The 23,733-nt window shown below is 35.5% G+C and overlaps 1 protein-coding gene across 1 annotated transcript in view; it reads left to right on the top strand.

Moving 5' to 3' along the window:
* LOC111439525 (callose synthase 10) overlaps window positions 1-23,733 on the top strand; it is a 32,246-nt gene that overhangs the window by 6,278 nt on the left and 2,235 nt on the right. Inside the window, exons 8-47 of the mRNA XM_023077158.1 lie at window positions 199-296; window positions 396-513; window positions 4,140-4,268; window positions 4,767-4,843; window positions 4,944-5,022; window positions 6,664-6,756; window positions 6,854-6,956; window positions 7,044-7,167; window positions 7,291-7,480; window positions 7,576-7,628; window positions 8,458-8,518; window positions 8,626-8,707; window positions 11,044-11,093; window positions 11,215-11,301; window positions 11,510-11,595; window positions 12,326-12,353; window positions 13,836-13,933; window positions 14,087-14,168; window positions 14,258-14,418; window positions 14,550-14,670; window positions 14,839-14,936; window positions 15,015-15,105; window positions 15,215-15,375; window positions 15,457-15,566; window positions 16,451-16,585; window positions 16,711-16,779; window positions 16,877-17,045; window positions 17,274-17,391; window positions 18,345-18,464; window positions 18,843-18,958; window positions 19,048-19,131; window positions 19,847-19,959; window positions 20,071-20,123; window positions 20,207-20,383; window positions 20,501-20,548; window positions 20,908-21,066; window positions 22,889-23,002; window positions 23,109-23,197; window positions 23,322-23,480; window positions 23,591-23,693. Of these exons, the coding sequence (XP_022932926.1) occupies window positions 199-296; window positions 396-513; window positions 4,140-4,268; window positions 4,767-4,843; window positions 4,944-5,022; window positions 6,664-6,756; window positions 6,854-6,956; window positions 7,044-7,167; window positions 7,291-7,480; window positions 7,576-7,628; window positions 8,458-8,518; window positions 8,626-8,707; window positions 11,044-11,093; window positions 11,215-11,301; window positions 11,510-11,595; window positions 12,326-12,353; window positions 13,836-13,933; window positions 14,087-14,168; window positions 14,258-14,418; window positions 14,550-14,670; window positions 14,839-14,936; window positions 15,015-15,105; window positions 15,215-15,375; window positions 15,457-15,566; window positions 16,451-16,585; window positions 16,711-16,779; window positions 16,877-17,045; window positions 17,274-17,391; window positions 18,345-18,464; window positions 18,843-18,958; window positions 19,048-19,131; window positions 19,847-19,959; window positions 20,071-20,123; window positions 20,207-20,383; window positions 20,501-20,548; window positions 20,908-21,066; window positions 22,889-23,002; window positions 23,109-23,197; window positions 23,322-23,480; window positions 23,591-23,693 (4,206 nt within the window). The remainder of the gene's footprint in view (window positions 1-198; window positions 297-395; window positions 514-4,139; window positions 4,269-4,766; window positions 4,844-4,943; window positions 5,023-6,663; window positions 6,757-6,853; window positions 6,957-7,043; window positions 7,168-7,290; window positions 7,481-7,575; window positions 7,629-8,457; window positions 8,519-8,625; window positions 8,708-11,043; window positions 11,094-11,214; window positions 11,302-11,509; window positions 11,596-12,325; window positions 12,354-13,835; window positions 13,934-14,086; window positions 14,169-14,257; window positions 14,419-14,549; window positions 14,671-14,838; window positions 14,937-15,014; window positions 15,106-15,214; window positions 15,376-15,456; window positions 15,567-16,450; window positions 16,586-16,710; window positions 16,780-16,876; window positions 17,046-17,273; window positions 17,392-18,344; window positions 18,465-18,842; window positions 18,959-19,047; window positions 19,132-19,846; window positions 19,960-20,070; window positions 20,124-20,206; window positions 20,384-20,500; window positions 20,549-20,907; window positions 21,067-22,888; window positions 23,003-23,108; window positions 23,198-23,321; window positions 23,481-23,590; window positions 23,694-23,733) is intronic.

Genomic DNA, 23,733 nt, shown 5'->3' with positions numbered 1-23,733 from the left:
GGGGGGGGGGGGGGGGGGGGGGGGGGGGGGGGGGGGGGGGGGGGGGGGGGGGGGGGGGGGGGGGGGGGGGGGGGGGGGGGGGGGGGGGGGGGGGGGGGGGGGGGGGGGGGGGGGGGGGGGGGGGGGAGGGGTTACTCTAGTTTCTTTCTACTAGTTACATTAAACTTCTTGATTCGGAACTATTTGGAGCTTCTGCAGAAAATAGATGAGAAAGCAATCAACGAGGTTTTCTTGAAGGTGCTTGATAACTACATCAAATGGTGTAAATACTTGCGTATTCGCCTTGCATGGAATAGGTGACTTCTGCTGCTCCTTTTTATTTATATTTTATTCTTAAGACATTTCATTTGCTTTTTTCAACTGAATATCTCTATATTGTCGTTCTATTCAAACAGCTTTGAGGCAATTAATAGGGACAGGAAGCTTTTCCTTGTTTCACTGTACTTGCTTATATGGGGTGAAGCTGCAAATGTCCGCTTCCTTCCTGAATGCATTTGCTATTTGTTCCATCATGTAAGTTTTTAAATACCTCTTCTTATATTAACAGGCTTAGGATTAAACATAACTAATTTCTAACTTTTGTGATTTCACCTGAATGCAAGCCTCAGTATTTAGAACCATTATCATCTAATTAGATTCTAGATGGAGTGCAGTCCAAGGATTTATGTGACTATTACTGTTTTGTTCTACTAATTAGGAAGCTTTGTGACCTTGCTTGGAGGAGGGAGGGTGAGAGATTCCTTATCTTCAACTTTTTTCTTTTTAGTTAAATGAACGTAGTGGAAAAACTCATGCTGGACTCTGTTTCTTCCCTTACATCCACTGTTGAAAGTACTCAAAAACTTTTTAAAGGACCCTTTTTTGAAGCAAAATAAATAAATTAATTAATGTTTAATTTCTAATTATTCTTTTGTAAGTTTCTACTCAATAGATGGATACAACCAACAAATAATTTGCTGCAGTGGAGGGTTTTCTTGAACATATTTGCGTTCACTAATGTTCTTATTATGGCGTGAAAGGAGAGAATGTAGATAATATATTCTTGCGTTGTTCTTCTGTAGTTCCTTTGTGGAACAAGGTATTTGATATATTTCATTTAACTTGGATGAAAGATGATTCGAAGATAAGAAGCAAACCTTTCATTAAAAGTGTCTATGTTTTGTTGCTTATCTGAGAAGATGTGAGCATTCTTTTCTAGCCAAAGATTCCAAAAAAATGCATAAAGAGAAACGGTAAGACTACTCTCCTCTTTTAGTCTTTCCTGCCTTGAAGAACCAGTTTTTTTTGGATAGGAAGGGAATGAGATCCCAGCCGATTGAAGTTTTTAATGCTTACTTGGATCAATAAGCAAACTCATTGTCTTGAATTGCTAGTTGACCTCTAGTCGATTGAATGGATCAATAAGCAAACTCATTTTCTTGTATTGCTAGTTGGCCTCCAGTTGACTGCTTTCTTACGAATGCTTTCTGACTGTGGGATGCCAGCCTGTTAGCTACTTGTATGCTCTTGTTTTCAATAGATAGGAGCTACTTGTATGCTCTTGTTTTCAATAGATAGGATGGAAGCACTATCTGTGCCTTTGTCCCCGACTGACAGCTGCTGGGTTTCCCCATCTCTCCTAAACTTCCCCCGGTCTTCGGCCCGAGCTGTATGAGGCAGAAGTTTGTCTCACGTACGGTTCGGAGGCCGAGTCCCCACCCTAGCAGTAATGGTGTTAAAAAAAAAATCAAAGAAAAGAAGTTTTGCAGAGTTGAAGGAGTGAGAAAATGTCATCAGGCTGTTAATTTGCCACCCAAAAGCTTGTTGGAGAAAATTCCAGAAGGATGGGGCGAAGATACAATTGCTGAAGAGATGAATTTGAGTTTCATGGTTCCTTGAGCAAAAAGGGCATTTTGAGAAGCTGTATAGGATTTGAAAATTCTGTGTACAGCCTCCTCTTGAAGCGCTGTTATATTGTAGTTGAGAGAGATGGCCTTCTCGAAGGCTACTGTTATACTGTAGTTTCTCTTTGATATTGCAACATATTACCATCTTGTGGTTTTATGTATTTGGATACCTAACAAATTGGTATTAGAACAAGCTCATCTTGGAAAATAGTGCAAAAAAACGGCTCAAAGAGAGGATAAAGAGAGCAAAGAAGGAAATGGTTGAAACCAAAGAAGCTTTACCGAGGATGACCAAGAGCATTGATAGAATGACTACAGAAATAGAGAACTAAAGAACCATGTCCACGATGATTTTTGAAACCACTAATGGCAAGGTTCGATTAACTTACACTATTATTGCAAGCGCTTCTTGGAAACAAAAGATGGTGGGAAAGAAGGAAGAATCGTGGGAGCAAATGGTCGCCAATGAAGATGAATCATTGTAGTGCAAGAGAGATAGAGAAGGAACCAAAAGATATAATTTGAGTGGGTCTAAGAAATACAAATCTCTATCAAACTCTTCAACGAATGTGGGGAAGGTGAGTCACAAACTGCTGAAGATGGAACATGAAGCTAGTGTGATCGAGAAAGATCGTCTGCAATGTTTGAGGTGAGGCCGAATTATATTTTGCTGGCATTCGAAGAAAGGGCACAAGTGGGTTGGAATGATGTTTGATGTGACAGAGTTGAAATTTCAAGGGGAAAAATGCCGGCTAATGTTGCTAGAGTTGAAAATTCTGGAGAGGTGCCAACACAAGTGTCATGCAGAGTTGATGAAGGGAGTAGATAGGGGAAACAATGAAAAAATTGTTGATGGAGGCCATTTTCAACAATGATTGCATGTGCGGTCGGAGATGAAGTTATGGGGGGTGCTGATGCAAGTGATATACACTGGCAGGTAACAAATTGGTGAGGCACGATGGAAAAGAGTAAAGTCAAAGTCTCTTGGTTGATAAACCCTTGCCCTATTCACGTGAAATTAGATTTTTCTAGAAAGGGATGAGACCATTGGTTGCTTAATAAGCTGCCTTTTAATGGGCTTTATTTGAACGAGGCCCATTCTTTATCAAAGATAGGAAATCTGTTGGTTTTACAAGGTGGGACTTGGGTCGAGTTGTCTTTTGTTATGAACCCAAAAGCTGACACAACAAGGGAGTACTGTATACTCACGTGAAGAAACTAACCGTAGCCACCCTTGTACAATGCTCTACACTCACGTTGCCGTCCATTGTTACTACTTGTTGCCGCCCACCGCCACCAGCCATCTCTACCATCCGTTGCTGCCTGCCACCACTGATCATCACCATGAACTATTGCTGCTTGCTGCCGTCAGACACAAGGACCACTTCTATCTTCTATTGACATCCACCAAGTCTGCCACCGCACATGGCCTACAAAGTTCCAACCAGTTGGGTTTTGTTTTAAAGAGTGCTTTTTTTAAAAAATAAATAAATAAATAAAAATCCTAAAGGATGTTGGATTCTATGTTTTTGTTAAAAAAAATTATTATTTTGATTTTTACCTTTTTTTTTTTTTCCTTTTGGGATTGTATCTTCTAAAGCACACTGACAAAGTGTCTTCAAAGGCCGGGCTAATGTGAAAGTACTAGTATGAGATATGTGAGGAATAGTGATATATCAATAAAGGGCATAGCGGTAAACAGTTTGGGGAGTGTTTTTCTATAAATAGGAGTGTTACGAACCTTGGAGATGTAAATCATTTTAGTAGAGTGTCCTTTGTGGGGCTTGGAAGAGAGATGGCCCTCTTGAAAGGCTATTGTTATATTGTAGTTTCTTTTTTAGATTGCAATATATTAGTATCTTGTGGTTTTATGTGTTCGGACACCTAATATATATGTCTATATATATCTATCTATATATATATTCTACTCTATGTTTCTCATAAAAAACAAAAGTAAGAGATGAAATTCTATTCATATTATAATGAAAGTCTGGTTTATCGTTATAGAAAAATAAAAGGAATGATTGCCTTTTTGAGAGCTCATCATATTATTTTATGGTTCATGTGTGGAATGGAGGCGGATTTCTCTTGATGGAGGGGATAATATAATTACATATTCGCATTGGCTAACAGCTCATTTTTTTATTCTTATTTGTGAGATGTCTTATTGCACATTGTGACCGCAAGTCAGAGATGAATTGCATGCTGCCTTATCTTTATTTATGAATAATCACATGATAAATATGGTTATAGATGGCAAAAGAACTGGATGCTAACCTTGATCATGGAGAAGCAGTTCGTTCTAATAACTGTAAGCTGGAAGATGGTTCAGTGTCTTTCCTTCAACGAATCATTTGCCCTATATACGAGACACTTGTAGCTGTAAGTGTGTCATTCTTTCACTAGTGCTGCGATGTTCAGATATGAAATGGTAGAAAAAGAATTTCTTAATAAAAAAGGATTTTAGAGCAGATATTTACTGTTTGCAGTTGAAGTCGGGGACTAGTCCTGAATTTTATCTTTTTATTTAATTTTCTTATATTCTTTGCTATGAAGTATGTTGATACAGTTATATAATTACTGAATTTTTCTTTCAAATGAAGTTGTTGCCAGAACATCAATAGCCTAACTCTAATCATATAAAGTGTACTATTTTTTATCGATTGCTACCATTCTCCTCCAAACCTGTTTTCTTAGGAGCAAAGAGTGAAAAGTAAATCATAACTGTTGTGTTGGAAGATAATTAGGAGTCTATATTTATTAAAGCATTTTGTATACCTCTTGATTATTCCACTTGTTCTATCCAGTAGTTAATAGGTTTTTTGTATTTTAAATAGTTTATCTTCGATGAGGCTCATTTTCCATCTTCCTGAAATGCAGGAAACTGAAAGAAACAAAAATGGAAAAGCCGCACATTCAGAATGGAGGAACTATGATGATTTCAATGAATACTTTTGGTTGGTTTTGTACAGCTTCCTTTAGTTTATGGCCTTCTTTTCGGGTAACTAGACTCATAGTATATTAGTATCCTTGTTAATGATTGTTATACTTGTGTAGGTCACCTACTTGCTTCGAATTGGGCTGGCCAATGAGGGAGGAATCAAGTTTTTTACGGAAGCCTAGAGGCTCAAAACGGGTTAGAAAGTTTGACTTTTATAGCTTCTTCGGATATTTTGCAACTTGCATGGCCAAGCTTTTATGCTTTGAATAAGTGAGTTGAGGGAACTGACTTTTAACATAGTGTCATTCTGCATATAAGATAATATGTTCAATTGAAGTTTGCTGTTTTGTTACATTAGTTCGTTATTTTGTTTTAGTTAGTCTGTTGGGTTGTTAAGTTTACCGACTTCTTACTTAGTTAATTACTAGTTGGTCAGTAGATGGCCACTTTTTTGAGCTCACTGGTCAAGTAACACGTTGGTTCAGACCGACTAACTGATGTTGGTCTGATTGGTTTCTGTTAGTTTTTTTTTCGAATTTTGAATATTCACCTCTAGGCTTTTCTACCAAGGTTATGATATTTGTATCGGATTGGTAGCATCCATCTTGATTGAAGAATAGCGATGGTCACCAATTGTCAACCCCCATATTTTGTTACCTAGCTGTGCATTATTCTCCAAGTTGACATTGGTCATTTGAGCAATGTTTTTGTGGCTCCTTGCATATCTTCTAGAGTTGCTTTTCTCTTTGCAACTTGCTCGGTTAATTCCTAAAATGGTTGGGTTCAGGGTGTGTAGTTTAAGGATTCATCGTCTTTGTTAAAAATACTCCAAAATGAAGGAGCTCATGATATATAGTTAAGACTTGATTTACTGTCGGCATTTGTGTAATGAGTCAACGTCCATTGAAAAATTACACGTGTATCAATAATTAAAAAGGAATAGAAAACTACTGAACAGAAACCTTTTCAATTTCAACTAAAGACCAGCCAACTGAACTTACAAAAAAACTCAAAATAGTACATCCCAAGTTTCAAACTATGACGAAGGACTTTACATTAATTCAACAACACCCATATCTCCTGCTCCAAATAAAAGCAAACATGTTCTAAAACACTTTGCAACATAATTAATTTCCATTCACCTTTGAACTCTTTACAAATTTGAAGACCTCAAAAAGAAAAAGAAAAAAAAGAGAAAAGAAGAAATAATGGCAATGAAGACTATCTAAGTTTAATACTGCTGCTTGAAGACGGAGTCGACCTCCATCTTACTAACTTTTGAACTAATCAATGAAAGTTCTATTGATAGACACCATTGACACTCACAGATATTTTTGACATGCAATTCAACATGAAAACATATATCAATTCAATCACATACAAATTATACATACAATCAAACATCATACAATTTTTCTAACTTCGCTGAAGGAGAATCACTTACCGTAATAGGGAATCTAAAAATATCTCTTGGATCATCTATTGGGAGGAAGAACATTATTGCTAGAAGCTTCTATTTATAGTCATTGTGAAGACCTAATTTGAATAGGATTCAAACATCTTCCAACTTCCAATAGTAATGTCTCATTCCAATTTCAACTTCCAATAGGATTTTCTAATTCAAATTTCAACTTCTAATAGGGTGTCATTGTAGAATTCTAACTTCCAATCGATAGTTTTTTTTTAACAAGAGATAAACTTTTCATTGATGAAATAGCAAGAGACTGTTTCTTTCTTAATCAGGTTAATATTCTTCAATTTTCACTTTTTTTGTGGGATTACCCTTATTGATACAATCTTTTATGTTGGTGGCTTTATTTTTCGAACATTATGCAGACTGGCAAGACTTCTTTTGTTGAGCATCGCACATTTTTTCACCTATACCGCAGTTTCCACCGTCTCTGGATCTTTTTGGCAGTTATATTCCAGGTTGCGTCTCACTTCTGATTCTTCCTCTTCTATGTGGCTTGCTTTATCTGCAGCCTTCTAATTTGAGTCTCCTGACTTGTTATACACTAATTGATAGGCTCTGACAATTTTTGCCTTCCATAATGAGCGTTTGAATTTGGAAACTTTGAAAGCTATTCTTAGCATTGGGCCAACATTTGCAATCATGAACTTCATCGAGAGTATGGATTAAAAACTCTCAACTGGTAGAATCTTACACTTGTTTGGATTTTACTTTTCCTTTTTCACTGTGTTTGTTGTTGTCGTAGGTTGCTTAGATGTGTTGCTTACTTTTGGGGCATACACCACTGCAAGAGGGATGGCTATATCAAGGATTGTTATTAGGTTTTTCTGGTGGGGACTGAGTTCTGTTTTTGTGACCTATGTTTATGTGTAAGTATATTTGGCGATCCCTTTTAACCTCTTCTTGGAGGCAGTAACGTGTTTAATCTTTAAATTTATATTTGAATATTAACCCACAAGTGGGATTTTGATGAATGTGCCAAAATGATGCAGGAAGGTTCTTGAAGAAAGAAATACTCGAAGCGCTGATAATTCATTCTATTTTCGGATATATATTATTGTGTTGGGTGTTTATGCTTCTTTACGCCTTGTGTTTTCAATGCTGCTAAAGTTACCTGCATGCCATACTCTATCTGATATGTCAGATCAGTCTTTTTTTCAATTTTTCAAATGGATCTATCAGGTAAGGGTGTTTGCCAGCAAATTTACTTTTAATTCACTTTTTTTGCTCAATTTCTGAAAGCTTATGTTCGTTATTTCTTTGTTTACCTACCTCAGGAACGTTATTATGTCGGTCGTGGTCTATATGAAAAACTGAGTGATTATTGCAGGTATAACAATGCCTCTGAAACTGGGATTTTCACTTTCTTAATTTTTGATAATATTGCAACTTCAATCATCCTTTGTGCTATGATAGTAATATGTGGCCCTACTTATTTTCCCATTTTCTATGCCCACTGTGCATTCTGAATTTTCACCTTTGATCTCATTTGATAAACTAGGTTGCATTCAAGGTATGAGTTAGTTAGCTCGGATAAGTTTCAAGACAGTATGATATTTTATTGAGCAAACTGATCTATTTTTTTTATGCATAATTTATATAACATATATCTTGTATTGTTTATTGGACTTTTTTCTATCTTTTTTTTGCATCGGGATATCTATTGGGAGTCACAGACTCACAGATAGTTTGCAGGAATTAAGAGACATTTATAGGACTGGATTTGGATTTTGAATATTATGAGGAATTTATTTAGTGCATTGTATCTTTTTTGGTGCATATGGTTTTTCAATTTTATTTTGCTTAGCTAAAATAATTTTTGTTATAGTCTGGGATTTTCCTAGTATTTCAACTGTTTTACTAGAAGTAGTTTCCGTAGCAAGTAAATTTGGTAAGTATTTGTGGTCCCAACTTGTCATGTTTAAGTTTCTTTCTTGTCTCACTTGAAATATAAGTCCTGTAACTTTCAATGAAGCCTTTTCATATAAACAGTTGAGTGGCCGACCGATTACATTTTCTTTTTGTTAATGGATATAAAAGAAGCGTTTACTTTTCGGTTTTTTTTTTTGCTAGAACTAGAAATGGATTGGAGCTTTTATTTCCTTGGAAGACCCTCTTGATTTTATATAATTGCTATCTTATGATCTTTTCTACTGCAGATATGTAGCCTTTTGGCTGGTGCTCTTGATATGTAAATTCGTTTTTGCTTACTTTCTTCAGGTAATATTTCTTTAAGATGCTAAGTTTTCTTCATATTCATGTGTCATAGTCTGCCATTTTGATGACTATGATTTAGTTGATTGTCATCATTGACGTTTTTATTGCAGATTAAACCACTTGTCCAACCAACCACTGTCATTGTCAACCTTCCATCTCTTGAATATTCGTGGTATTCTTTCATTTCTAAGAGTAAGTTCAGCCATACTATTTTTCTTTTGACATAGGGAATGGGGGTGGGGAATTAAAATCCAAGATGAGTATCCTTTATAGGAACTGGTCATTTGCAGTTGAGTTATCCTGAGGCATTTCAACCATGTTATTAAATTTTTAACAAGAAACCAAACCGTTCATTTCAACCGTACTATTTGATGTTATAAGTTGTGCACAAGCATGAATGCAGAACCTTACTTGAACTGGATTTGTTTGATAAGTTGTTGGATTTGTTCGGTAGGTTGTACAATTGTGTCTTTGAGTTCTAAAGTTATATGCCTGCATGCTACGTGTGTGTCTATGCAAAATGCACAAGTTCATTTTGTATATCATAGTGGAACTCTAATGAGATTAAATGGCAGTTGATAAATTTTGAGAGTTTGAGAATGGGGGGTTTCACTTAAAAGACTTTGGACCCCTCTTTTTAATTTTTTAGTATTATTGTTATTTTTATGAACTATTTAAAAAAAAAATTAGTTATTTTTTGATATCTTGAAGTGTTAATCAATGAAATGGTTTCTGTTACCTTTTTATTTTTATAAAAGAAAGAAAAAAAAAAAACAATGAAGTTCAAAGAGAGAATTTTCCTTGTCTTCAACAACTGGATTCTACATATAGTGCAATTAAGTTTAGATGATTTATAAAATTATAACCTACTCTCAGGCTGAATAAATATGTCCGATTAACCTGGTAAAGCTGCAATATTTCCCTTATGAAGGACCCAAAGATCTGAAATCTCTTGTACAAGAAAGCTGGAACTTTTAAGCAAAGGAAACAATCGTCAAAGCTTGGCCAATACTGGACATAGGAAAATGTTGACTGTTAATCAGTGTAGTACATTCTCCTCAAATGGCACTTGATAAGTTCCAAAATGCATACCGTTTTCTATGATCTCTAGCTAAAGAGCTATGGTTGCAAAATAATGAAATCTATCTGTGGTTGGATGTCTAAAGCCCCCAAATTCATAGGACTTAACTGCCCTTGGTCTGATGCTATGGGAAAAATAGCAGTTTCTTTAGCTTGTTCTTAAGTTTTAAATTGTAGAATGGACAGAAACTTCACTGTGGCAGACAAATCAACTGAAAACTGTCCCCTCAGCTCCTCATTTCCCGGATTTTCTGTTCTTTCTTTGAGTTATTAGAAGATGCTTTTTGAGTGGTTGTGATGCCAAAGTATGGAACAAGTTTGTGTTAGACCTCAAATTGTGAAAGTATGCTCAAGAGAGGGCAAGAGGAGTATTTAGCCACAAATAATGAGAAGCTGTAGTTTTTTCTTATGTAGTTATTTCGTCTGAAGGCTTTGAATAAGTTGTCATAGCTACCATCATCGGTTATGTTTTACTTTTCATATATGTCATTTTGTTGTAAAGTCAAGGTTCACTTTTTTCTAATCTTGTTCTGGTTTGTCAAGTGTGGCAAGCACAATGACCCTCTCAAATCGGGTTTATAGGATGTAATTTTCTCATTAGAGAAATCTCAAGTAAATAAAGGATATCTCTATCAGTTTGGTGTAGTTCTATTTTGGATAGGAAATGGTAATATTGAAGAGGTTGACCGAGGATCAATATTTTTTTGAAGAAGCAATAGGTGGGTTGAAGCTTGATATTACCTTACCTTTGGGATTGCTTTTATTGGGTTTCTTTTTTTTTTATGGTTCTCTTGAGTGGTTTGATGCTGTGGTTAGTTTTTCTTATAAAAAAAGTAGTTTCCAATCAAATAGGCCTTTTGTCATCTAAGTGTTATTTCATAATTTTTCAAAAAGTTTTCATTTGTTCACCATTTCTCAATGAATTTTAAAAATGTTCTGAAAAACTCTCTGTTATAGTTTATCCAAAAGGTTTCATTTGTACACGATTTCTTCAGTGTCTTTTGGGTTTGTCTTTATTGCGAGCTATTCCTTTCATTCTACGTAGACCAAAGGAAGGCCCTAATGAAATTCAGCCACAAATTTTCCTTTTCCCATTTGAACAGATGTCCAACCAAAACAGAGGCCAGTATGAAAGGGTCATCTGGCAGGGTAGGTGACCAACCAAAGGAGGAAAAAATCAGTCCCCCAGAAAGCTTTAGATATGTTAAATTTACTGATAAATGTGCGGATGTTGTATGTACTGATATATTTAGTTACCTTTTATAGACGTGTTTTTGTCATGTCCATGTCGTCGTGTAATAGAATGATGAACTGTGATTTCTATTTGTCCTCTAACCTGTTGGTTTTCATAAACTCCATGTAGTTGATTGTTTTTGGAGTTCATAACCACCTATTATCTAATTTGTCTGCAACTGTATTGTACTGATGCACAATTTTCATTTTGACAGACAATAATAACTTATCTACTATAGCTAGCTTATGGGCTCCTGTTGTGGCTGTGAGTATTTTAATGTCTCGTTTTCATCTTGAAGGAGTGATGCTGATTTTTTACTTAAGTTATCAATGTTAGATCAAACAATTCTTTCCTTGCATTCATTTTTCAATTTTGGATGTTTCAGCTCTATCTCTTGGACATTTACATATGGTACACCCTTTTGTCAGCCATCGTTGGTGGTGTAAAGGGTGCTCGGGCACGGTTGGGCGAGGTAATGATATTTATATATTTATATTCTGTATTTTAGCAATGTAGTTATTCATATGGACTCTGTAGCAGTTTGGTTATTCATTTTTTAAGTATCACATTGTAAGTATAATAATATATGTTTTATCTGTTACAAATGAGTTTGGTATGTAGAGTGGAGCTCATCTTTTAAATTTTGACTTAAGGATTTTTTTGCCATCAATTTGTGGCAGATACGTTCACTTGAAATGATGCATAAGCGTTTCGAGAGCTTCCCAGAAGCATTTGTAAATAACCTTGTCTCTACAAAGACTAAAAGGTACTTTGTTAAGTTGATGGCTCATTTTTAATTCAAATACTCGTGTTTAGCATGCTTCCAGATGCAGCAATATATTAGTATAAGAGCATTTTCATGTCCTTGTGGTTGACGAAGTCACATCGTCCTGTGCAACAAATGGAATTGATCAGGCTTGTGAGCAGGGCACCATAGTCTCTCTTTCTCTTGATCAGACACTTTTTTTTTTTAAAAAAAATAAGAATAGCATTTACACAGCCTCTAGGTATCTAAATATTTAAGAGTGGTGACATACGTTTTTTGCTAGCTTGGAAACTGGTAGGAGGGGGAAAGAACCTCCTTAATTATCAGGCACAATATGGAAGGTTTTCTTTATGTCGAATTCAAGCTTGTACGAGGCACTCATTCTCTCATAGAACATGCAGTTTTTTTGCCCACTCTATTCATTCATTTTGTCTTCATAAAATGAGAAACAGATAATCATGATTTAAGATCTGACACTGTTGCTGGCAAGTAACCTAGGTCCCACGCCCCATCTGGCCAGATAGTTGAGGGTCTCATGATGGGGTCGACAGACAGTATTGTGGCTTTATATGGAAGTATATCAATTTCTGGAGTTAAGATGGTTGGAAGTGTTTCTTTAATGCCTACTATTATTTAGAAATCTGTTATTACTACTTTATAAGATGATCTCTTTATGTCTTCCTCGTTATGAATAACCGTTGGATGACAATGTTTTATTAAATTTGGACAGTTTGCTACCCGACAGACAAGAACCTCAGGTATGCAAAGTCTGATTGTTATTTTTATTTATTTATTTGTTTTGATACAAGATCTTGGACACCACACATGTATTTATAAGGAAGGTTTTAATTTCACATGGCAATGAAACTTGATTGTGTGGATTCGTTAGATGTAATGGTATGGGAGTGCTAGCATGCCGAGCATTTTTTATAAGAAACAAGGATAATATTTGATCTGAAATGTCTGGGTACAAATAAGGAGTTAGGAAGCCAAGGTGTTGTATCCTGAACTCAATCCAATGTAATTAAGTTCCTCAATTGTTAACAATAGAAAACACGTTGAAACTAAAATAAAGTTTGGATGGGGTTGACCTAAAGGAGCCACCATCCTTCCCAATCAAGTTGGCCAAAATAAAAAAATTAAAAAAAGTTAGTCCAATCTAGGAAGCACTCAGTAAAGTCCAATTTTTATCCAAGAGAATAGAATACATTGATCTTGCATTTCCGAGTTTTGTTCACAAATGATGCACAATTTGGAGACAAACGTAAGTTAGGTTTCTTCTTTGGATGCTCTTTGCTATATTTAGGCCACCAAAGACAATGTCCATAACCAAGGGTCTTAGACCTATTAGCATGGTCACTATTCTTTATACAATAGTTTCCCATACCAAAATCTGAAATATGGGGAAATTCGGAAATTTGACAAATTCTTCTTTGATCTTGATTGCCTGAATTTGAAACATTTTTCTCACCTGTGGGGCTTAATGGAAAGTAGACAAATCTTGGATCAGATATTGATTGCCAGAATTTGGAAAAATATCTTATTAGTATTAAGGAAGGAGTTTTCTTTAAAATAGATTTGAAGAACTTTCGATTATGTGGATGAGAAGTTCTTGGACAAGGTTATTGAAGACTGCGTGTATGTGTTTTACATATATGAGTCCTTCCTTTGCATTGGTTAGAAACATTTTGGGTTGATCTAAAGTGTTTAGTGGAAGTGCGGAGGTGTTCGACTATGTTGCTTGTTGAAGAGATTCCCCTTTTCTAAACATACTGAATTTTTCCTGGTCTAATTTATTTAGTTTTTGAACTTCTTGAGAAGCCCTTAGGCATGAGGTTAACTTTGCTAAATCTAGTGTGGTTGGAATTAATTATAGCCAAGAAAAGTCACATTTTGATGGATTGGTCTAGCCTTGGTGTGGGAAGTTGGCCTATGGTTGATCTTGGGATTCCTCATGAAAACTCAAGAATTATATCTTTCTGGCATTAAGAAAACTTTAGGCAAACTATTCAAATTTAAATTCTCCCTTATTTTTGGTGGGTGAGGCAACAGTTTTTCTGAATTAGTACTTATGCTGAATTTTTGGTGGGTTAGGCAAACTTGATAATTTTTTTTTTTAAAAAGAAAGGTAGAGCACATACAGACATACATTACACACACAGTTTTATAGCCTGTCGATGTTACGTGTGTGTGTGAAGATTTCCTCGTCCTTTTTCATGATTCTTATTGGGCTTCTGTAGGACTCTCCGGAGAGGAACAAGGCATATGCGGCAACTTTTTCTCCATTTTGGAATGAAATCATTAAAAGCTTACGTGAGGAAGACTTCATCAGCAATAGGTGCGATGGAAACAGTATTTACTGAAAATGAAAAAAAGAATAGATTTGTTTGCATTTTCTTTTTCAGTATTTATAGGCTTTTTTTATGGTACTATATTTACAGATATTTGTTATCCAGCTTTATCATTTATTTTACCATTAAATTATTTCCAGGGAGATGGACTTGCTCTCTATTCCTAGCAACACAGGGAGCCTCAAATTGGTCCAATGGCCTTTGTTTCTATTATGTAGTAAGGTGCATTCGGCTTTCACAATTTCTCAAGGATGCTCAACCTTTAGATTAGGAAGGTGCAATCAAAGGCCTCATCATTTTGATTTTTGTAGATATTCTTGGCTGTTGATTTGGCTTTGGATTGCCAAGATACGCAGAAAGATCTGTGGAGCAGAATATGTCGGGATGAGTATATGGAATATGCAGTTCAAGAATGCTACTACAGCGTTGAAAAAATTTTATATGCCCTTGTCGATGGTGAAGGGAGACTTTGGTATTATTTTACTGTTACTTTTGTCTTTTGAGATCTAAATACTTCTGCATGATCTTTACAACTTTCCTCATTTCTTTAATCTTCTCTTACTGTTGTTTAACTTACTTCATGCATGAACTTGTTTATGTTAGGGTTGAAAGGATTTTTCGGGAGATCTTCAACAGTATTTCAGAGGGTTCCCTGGTTATAACATTGAACCTTAAGAAGATTCCAATTGTATTACAAAAGTTTACAGCACTTACAGGGCTTTTGGTACGAGTTCAGATACCTATTTTTCATTAGTATCTTGTAGTTAATTTTGATGTCAGTTTACATTACTTACATGGCTCTGGGTAGTTCTGTTTTTAATATGTTTTCCGTTATTTTTTTATTTTTTATTTATTTTTAATTTCAAATAAATTCTAAAGCTCTTTGTGTCAGACTCGAAAAGAAACTCCTGAACTTGCTAAAGGTGCTGCAAAAGCTGTATTTGAGCTTTATGATGTTGTTACAAACGAGCTGCTTTCATCAGATTTGAGGTATAATTCCTAGGGCAGGTTTACTTGGTTAGGAAATGGTCAATGTTCTCAAGTCCTTTACTTGTTTCGATGCTCCAGGGAGCAGCTTGATACATGGAATATCTTGTTGAGGGCAAGAAATGAAGGTCGACTTTTTTCTCGGATCGAATGGCCCAAGGATCTAGAAATTGTACGAATGAGTAAAACACAAATTTTTCGTTCTTGAAAGTCTTTGAAATTCTCCACGCAACGTGACTTTTATGCTCTATTAACATTCTATTACCCCCTTCTTGTCACAGAAAGAGCTTGTGAAGCGTCTGCATTTACTTCTTACAGTGAAGGATTCTGCAGCTAACATTCCGAAAAATCTTGAAGCCGGAAGAAGACTACAATTTTTTACAAATTCATTATTTATGGACATGCCTTTGGCAAAACCTGTCAGTGAAATGGTGCCATTCAGGTTTGAAAAAGTTGATTGCTCAAACAACCTCAGTTTCCTATGTTATGTAACTTATATGCTATTTTCTGTTTTGTGCAACAGCGTCTTTACTCCATATTACAGTGAAACTGTGCTTTATAGTTCCTCTGAAATACGTATGGAAAACGAGGATGGCATATCCATTCTTTTCTATCTTCAGAAGATTTTTCCAGGTATTATGTTGGCGTGTTTTCTTGTCAGAAATATTATATTGTAAAACAGTTGTCACTTTCTGTTTGTTCTCCAAAGTATGTTATTCTCATTGAGAAATGGCTAGTTATCCATAACTACTACCGTAACTGCCAAAATGCCAAATACCTGCAGATTGTAGGTTTTTCATCTAATTTTAGGAACTGTTGTAGCTTTTATTTAGTGTCCTTTAGTTTGGTACTTCTTTCACTTGATTTCTTGTTTCATTGTTTGATTATGGATTTTGCATTGTTGTACTGTACGGCTTCAGTAAAAATGAGCCATTTTGTTTCTCGTAAGGTGTGAACAATCCTGTGTACATAACCGACTTATATTTGATGAAAGTTGATTATTTGACCACATTTCCAAGAGATTGAGATTCCAAGTTCGTAATTTTTTTTTGAAAAAATCTGCAGACTGCCTTCCGTTTTTAATCTCTCCTTTTTCTTTTTCTTTTTTTAAATAGAAACAAAATACTTCATTAAGAATAGATATATAAACAGCAGCAACTTGGAACAATTATATGTTCATCTACGTTTTCTTTGGTCTTTTAGCTTGTGTGGTCTCCCCACCAATTCAAAAGTTCACATTAGAAATCCTAACATCAAGGCGAACATGGATTAGTATATTCTCTCAGAGGCAAATTTGGAGACAGTGAATCATCTATTCTTAACTTGTCCTTTTACATATAATATCTAGGTCAAACTTTCAATAATTTTTAGCTACAATTCCCATTTGTTGTTATCCACTTGAGTTTCAGTTCCCATTTGTTGAAAGCTTAATACCTGTATAAATCACTTGAGTTTCTCTGTCTCCTCTATTTCTCATTGTTTTTTAATTATTTAATGAGACATCCTTCGTATTTTAGATGAATGGGAGAACTTTTTGGAACGAATTGGTCGAGGTCATGGCACGGGGGAGGCTGAGCTCCAAAAAAGTCCAAGCGATGCTTTAGAGCTTCGATTTTGGGTTTCATATCGAGGGCAGACTCTAGCTCGGACAGGTTAGATTTCTGTGTACTATTGTGATCTCCTTTTGCATTTCTCCTCAGTTGCATGCTTGTTTAGATGTTTGTGGTTAATTACTTTGATATTTTCTGGTGGTTCTGACTCTTGTGAACGTGCACAGTTCGTGGTATGATGTACTACAGGAGAGCTTTAATGCTTCAGAGCTATCTGGAGAAGAGATCATTTGGGGGTATTTTAGCTTATAGTATTTTGTTAGTGTACCCAATTTACTGTAGTAAGAGCCACCGAAATATGGTTCCTTACACGTTTTTTCTTAAAACTAGCAGATGATTATTCTCAAACCAACTTTTTCACGAGCCAAGGGTTTGAATTATCTCGAGAATCAAGGGCACAAGCAGACTTGAAGTTTACCTATGTTGTTTCCTGTCAAATATATGGGCAACAAAAGCAGAGAAAAGCTCCGGAGGCAACTGATATTGCTCTTTTGCTGCAGAGGTACAATACTAATTATTTGTTTTTCTTCTATTAACACAACATTGCCACCTAAATGATACTAGTTCAGTTTAGTATTTTTCTAGGTCTTTAAGAATGATGTAATGTTTTAAAGCTGACAGATACAATATTTTATATCAGTAAAGTGGGGTTTATGTCTAATAAAAGGAAGTATTGGATGCATCCAACGTTGAACTAGTTTATGAATTTTCTTGTCTATCTTGTTGCAAGGAATGAGGGACTTCGTGTTGCTTTCATTCATGTGGAAGATAATGTTGGATCTGATGGGAAGGTTGTAAAGGAGTTTTATTCGAAGCTTGTGAAAGCTGATGTGCATGGAAAAGATCAGGTACTCTGCCTCTTCTTTTTTTACTCGATTTGAATTGTTTCAATGTCCTTGGAAGAATTTGCTTCCATAGAAAATGCCTCTGATTTGAAATTTCTTATTGCAACTGATTACAATCTTGGAGTAAGTTAAGGAACTAAAGATGGAACGAAACTATCTACAACTATAGCAAAGTTTGTCTTTTTATAGTTAAATTACGAGTTTGGTCCCTAACTTCTTGACACGGGGAGTATTTTTTTGGAGTTTCAAGCAGATGGGGCATTATTACAATGGTCATCATTCTTTTTTTTCCTTCACTAGTTTAAAAAATTGCTGTCTTGATATCTGTCATCTAGTTGTCCAAAAGTAAGGGCCTGCACTCTGAGTAGCGAACAGCTATATCAAGGCTAATCTTTGGGATATTGTGAAGAAAGCTTGTCGCCTATTGAATGTTTAATGAACTACAGACTTGAATTTTTTGTTGGAGTGCTTTGCATACATGACTTAATCCTTTGTTAATTCATGTGTTGACCATTTTATCCTTTTGTTTACGAATTAGGATGGTAATATTTATATTCCTGAGCCATATCAACTTCTCTAAAAACTGTGATTTGTATCTAATCTTGTGTACCGATCTTTCCAATTTCTTAGAATGATACCACCTTAACTCTTCATCGCTGTTAGCATCAGGTTAATGCATTTTCTATGTAGCAGGAAAATGTGTATAGCTATTTAAAAAATTAGGTTAAAGTTATCGTATATTACACCAATCTTTATCTTATATTCTTTTGGTCTTATCTTTATCAGTGATTTTTTCCCATTTTCTTTTTTAATTTTGTTCTTTGTGCTTTTCATATTTTCTATATATTACTGAAAGCAACATTTGATTTTATCTCGTTCTGCAGAAGTTCTTTTCAGTTTGCATGTTATTTTGATTGCTTATCTTTCTTTTCTTTTTTTTTTTTCTAAATGTATAGGAGGTATATTCGATCAAGCTTCCTGGAGAACCGAAGCTTGGAGAAGGGAAGCCTGAAAACCAAAATCATGCTATAGTTTTCACTCGTGGAGATGCCGTTCAAACTATTGACATGAACCAAGTGCGTATAATTCCTCTTTCTCTCTCTCTCTCTCTCTCTTTCACACACACACACACACAGAGAGAAGAGGGTACTTTTATTAATTAAAAATAGTAGTTCCTCTGTGGGAACGTTTGTGAACAACTGGGTGCAAAGGATAAGTTAACAATACAATTTATTCAATGTGCGTGTGTTGATGACGCAGTAAATTCAGTAAGATGTTCTTGGATTATGCTACGTTCTTATTGGAAAGTTCATTCTTCCTTTGACCCTGTGGGTGCTTTATTCTTATTTTTTCATTGTTAACTTAGTGCGTTCCTACTTCACTTAATGCATTGTTCGAGTTATTTCATATTCGCATACAATGATAATTTTGTAAAATGTTCTTTGTTTATGTAGGACAACTATCTTGAAGAGGCAATGAAGGTGAGAAATCTTCTGGAGGAATTTCATGCAAAGCATGGGCTTCGTCCTCCCACCATTCTAGGCGTGAGAGAGCATGTATTCACTGGAAGGTTTGTTTAATTATTTTGAGGCTTTGGCAATAGCAGTTTTCCCTGTACTAATGTCTTCTAAGCATATTCTGTTGGATGCGTTGATGCAGTGTCTCTTCATTAGCATGGTTCATGTCCAATCAAGAAACTAGCTTTGTAACCTTGGGACAACGTGTTTTGGCAAGTCCACTCAAGTGAGTTGTCTCAACCTATCCATGATTGATTTACAAAATGTTGATATGATATGGACGGAGGTTACATTTCAAACCACTGTTATGTTGTTTTAATATGAATCTGCGTCTCTTGATGTAAGGAATTTTATTAGAGGAAATGGTTATCCATGTGGTTTTTGTCATCTGTGTCTCACCTTGAAGAGGGTAATGACCATCCAATTAACCTTGCTATTTTAAAATTAGAATCGTTATTTAAAGCCTGTCCGTGCAACTTTTCCCCTCCCCTTGTCTAAAGCCTTCCATCCGCAAATCCTCCTTCTTGGTAAGTAAAGATAAAAAAGTTGATAATTTAAACTGAAATTCTACGTGGGTGGTTTCTCGATTGAATGTGAATGATGATTGGAAAGATATTCAAAAGGCCATTGATATCGACTTTAAATCCATTTTTTCGGTTAATCCTTTTATGGATGATAAAATTGTATTTCAATTGGCAGATACTAAATCATCTATCCAAGGCAAGTTTTGTCTCTTGTTTCAAAAAATTCTAAGAATAGAATTGTAATTTGGTATTTTAATTCAACGATTTGATGCTTGATGACTTTGTTATTATTTGTTTAGTGTATTAACTCAAAGGTGTTACTTTGTTTGCTAAGAGGTGAAATTTCCAACTCAGAGAGCTATCTTTTAAAACTTTTGTACTCATGATAAATCCTTTATGTTTGTGAAAATTTTTCAGAGTCCGAATGCATTATGGGCATCCTGATGTGTTTGACCGTATATTTCATATAACTCGAGGTGGCATTAGCAAGGCATCACGTGTGATCAACATTAGTGAGGATATATATGCAGGTCATTTATTATGAAATTTTATTAATTTTTTACAGTGTTTACTCGTTAATTTTCAGCTCATTTCAAGTTTTTTTTTTAATCTTTATTTATTTATTTACTTGGTGGTAACAGGTTTCAACTCCACTTTGAGGCAGGGTAACATTACACACCATGAGTACATTCAGGTTTGATACCATTATGTACATTCATCTATTTCAGTTGAACTTCCTTTGCCTTCGGATTTTTGACGATCATTTACTCTGTAAAGGTTGGAAAAGGAAGAGATGTTGGGTTAAACCAAATTGCCCTGTTTGAAGGGAAAGTAGCAGGTGGGAATGGAGAGCAAGTTCTCAGCAGGGATATTTACAGGCTTGGGCAACTTTTTGATTTCTTCAGAATGCTCTCATTTTATTTCACAACTGTTGGTTACTACGCATGCACAATGGTTGGTTTGCTTCCTTGATCTAATTCTTCTCTCTTCCAACATATTTTGAATCAGTCTAATTGATTTTTGCTAGTATCTGGATCTTTTTCCTTACAAAATTCTTTTTGTTTAATGCAGATGACAGTTCTTGTGGTTTATATATTCTTGTATGGACGGGTTTACTTGGTAATTGACATTTTCCACATTCTTGCATGTCATGATTTTGTCACGAATGGTTACTTCAATGATATCTTTTGGGTGCTTTGTTTTGCTACAGTATTTCAATTATTTTGTGTCTCTCATGGAGTTATTTGAAGATACACATACTATTGATTAATGCTTCTATGCCTTGAGACAAATTCAATGTATTGACAATCTATGCATCACCATGAAACATAAATGTATCAAGTACTGTTACTTATATTTAAAGCTTGATTACATGAGTTTCATCGTGCTTGATACTGACTTGTTGGGGTTCCTTCTATAGTATGTTCAAAGATTTGATTAGTCGTGAAAGAGACACCAACTTTCCTTGAAAATTTCAGGCCTTTGCTGGACTTGATGAAGCAATCTCAAGAAGAGCAAAAATGTTGGGAAACACAGCATTGGATACCGCATTGAATGCTCAGTTTTTGTTTCAGATTGGAGTTTTCACTGCAGTCCCTATGATAATGGGTTTTATACTTGAACTTGGACTGATGAAGGTAATCTATCAATTCGTTACCAGGTTTTTTTCTTTCTGAAATATAATTTCAATTGATAAAAATAAGGAACATTGCTAATGAATTCACAAGATAAAAGTAATAATTTCTTTTGAGAAAAGTAAGGAGCAATTTATCTTGTTTGTCCTATAAATTTCTTCTGCTACTGTCTTTCCACATTTTTTGTCAATTACATTGTTGATATAACGAGGATAGCTCTGATTTTGTGTTTAATCTATATGCCTCAATATAATTTGGATTAGGCTCATATTTTTTCTAGGAAAGATCCAAGCAAGATCTTAGGTTTTCAGGTACGTGCACCAAATTCTTGAGAGGCAAGATGATGCCAGGAGCAACTTGTGAAAGTATTCCAACCTTCACAATAAACCAAATTTGGGGGCTCAGATTTATTTGAGGATGTGTTAACTATTACTATTAAACACTAATTCTTCACCGGATGACCCTTCCTAGTCTTGAGGAACTGTTTTATGAGCAGTAGATCTTATTGTTGCCGCCATAACTTTAGGAAACATGTTATCCGATGATTTGGTTGTCTAAAGGATTTGGGGAAAAAACTTTGTACTCGGAACAGAGTTTGGTGTTTCAACAAGAGCCTGAGCATCGTTGGTGCAAAATTAGTCTAGTTAGAAAGCTATGTGAAAATAGTTTCAAAATAGAATTTGGAAATGACAACAAGGCTCTCTTTTGGGATTCCAACGATATCTCAATGAGGAAATTCATGAATGGGCCAGTCTATCACATCTCCTTTCATCAATTACTGTGAGGAACGGACATGATTCTTAGTTTTGGCCATTGGGTACCTTTAGTGATTATAGTCTTTCTGCTTTACTCTCCAATTGGACTTCTTTCTCGCAACTTTCTTGAATTGTGGGGGTTCTTTCCTCCATTTACTCATTTATCACTAAAATTTGTTTCTCTTCTTTAAAATCAAAACCCTCTTTTGGTTGTGGTAGGATGTTTATATAGGAGTGGGTCACTATAAAGTTTCCTCTATTTTTTACAGTTACAACAAAAAGTTGTACTTAGTAAACCTGGAATATTTCAGGTAGAAGGAATTTGGTGGATAAGAAATTAAGTGTTTTTTAGAACTCCTTAATGCAGCTCAAGTCGTTTGACAGAATAATTTTTTTTGCTACAAAGATCAGGTAAGTTCATTAATGTTTTTTTTTGCTAGAGATCTGATCAGATGGTCTTGCTTTTGATAAAGCTCACAGAAATCCTCAATTTGTTAGCTGGTCCTTATTTTTTTGGGCATGTCGACACCTTGGATAGAGTTTGAAAAAGTGTCCATATTCCTCCGGTGTATGCTTTGTAAAACACGATAGAAAAGCAAGATCATGCTAGGTATTATGCTAGGCCTATGCTAGGCCTCATGTTTGGTCCTCTTACTTTCCATTAAATCAATGGAAATGTAACATCAACACATATGCTGAGGTTGAAGCCTGGCTTTGATTCAAATTTCTTTAGAGTTCCAAGAAGAAAGTTAGGCATCCACCATATTGATGATGGGAAAATTCTAAATTGAAGGCACTGCTGAGAATTTCTGAATCTTGAATTTTCCTATGCTTAAATCCTCCCAAAATCTCAGTCTCCCACCAACTTTCATCCGAAGCTTAACTCAGTAGAAATAAACCCAAACCTCTTTAATATCTGATCTAATCAATGTGTCAGACCCCTAGTAGCATATCAAATAGAGGACTCCTTTGATGCACAGCTAAACTGAGTTACTAATCCAGATTTGTTGAAAGCTTTCTGGTAATGGTGTTCATACGATGATTTTGTTTGGTTTATTTGACATTTGCAGGCTGTTTTTAGCTTCATAACTATGCAGCTTCAGTTGTGTTCTGTCTTCTTCACTTTCTCTTTGGGAACTAGAACTCATTATTTTGGAAGAACTATTCTCCATGGTGGTGCCAAGGTATGTTTTGTTCTATTTGTCTAATTTAAGTAAAATAATTGAAAGTTATTTACGTTTTTGCCTGCTTCAAACCTCAAATATTTGCGCATTTACAATTCATCTACAGTATCGAGCAACTGGTAGAGGTTTCGTGGTCCAGCACATCAAATTTGCTGAAAACTATCGCCTCTACTCAAGAAGTCATTTCATCAAGGCGTGAGTGATTTCAATGATTTTTCATTTAGGAGTTCTCAGGATTTCATTGCTCAGTTTTTTGTTTGGAATTTGTTTTTGCTGGTAAATGAAAATGTGTAAATTATGACAATAACTTAATTCTCAGGCTTGAGGTGGCATTGCTTCTTATTGTCTACATTGCCTATGGGTATTCAGAAGGCGGAGCAAGTTCTTTTGTTTTGCTTACTCTCAGCAGTTGGTTCCTCGTCATCTCGTGGCTCTTTGCTCCTTATATCTTCAATCCATCTGGTTTTGAGTGGCAAAAGTATGTCTGACCATAAACGTATTTATAAAAAAATCTTCCTTTTCAAGTTTTATTTAATCAGAATGTTCCGGTTTGTTCAAATAGATATAATGATCTTACTTGATGATCAGGACTGTGGAGGATTTTGATGATTGGACCAGCTGGCTATTCTACAAAGGGGGAGTAGGGGTTAAGGGAGAAAACAGTTGGGAGTCATGGTGGGATGAAGAACAGGTGAAAGAGCTTTCTTCCTTTTTTTTTTTTTTTTTTTTTT

The sequence above is a fragment of the Cucurbita moschata genome, unplaced genomic scaffold (assembly GCF_002738365.1).
Source record: "Cucurbita moschata cultivar Rifu unplaced genomic scaffold, Cmos_1.0 Cmo_Scf00003, whole genome shotgun sequence".
NCBI classification, from domain to species: Eukaryota; Viridiplantae; Streptophyta; class Magnoliopsida; order Cucurbitales; family Cucurbitaceae; genus Cucurbita; species Cucurbita moschata.
Note: the sequence above shows the minus strand (reverse complement) of the source record. Positions and strands in the feature narration are given on the sequence as shown.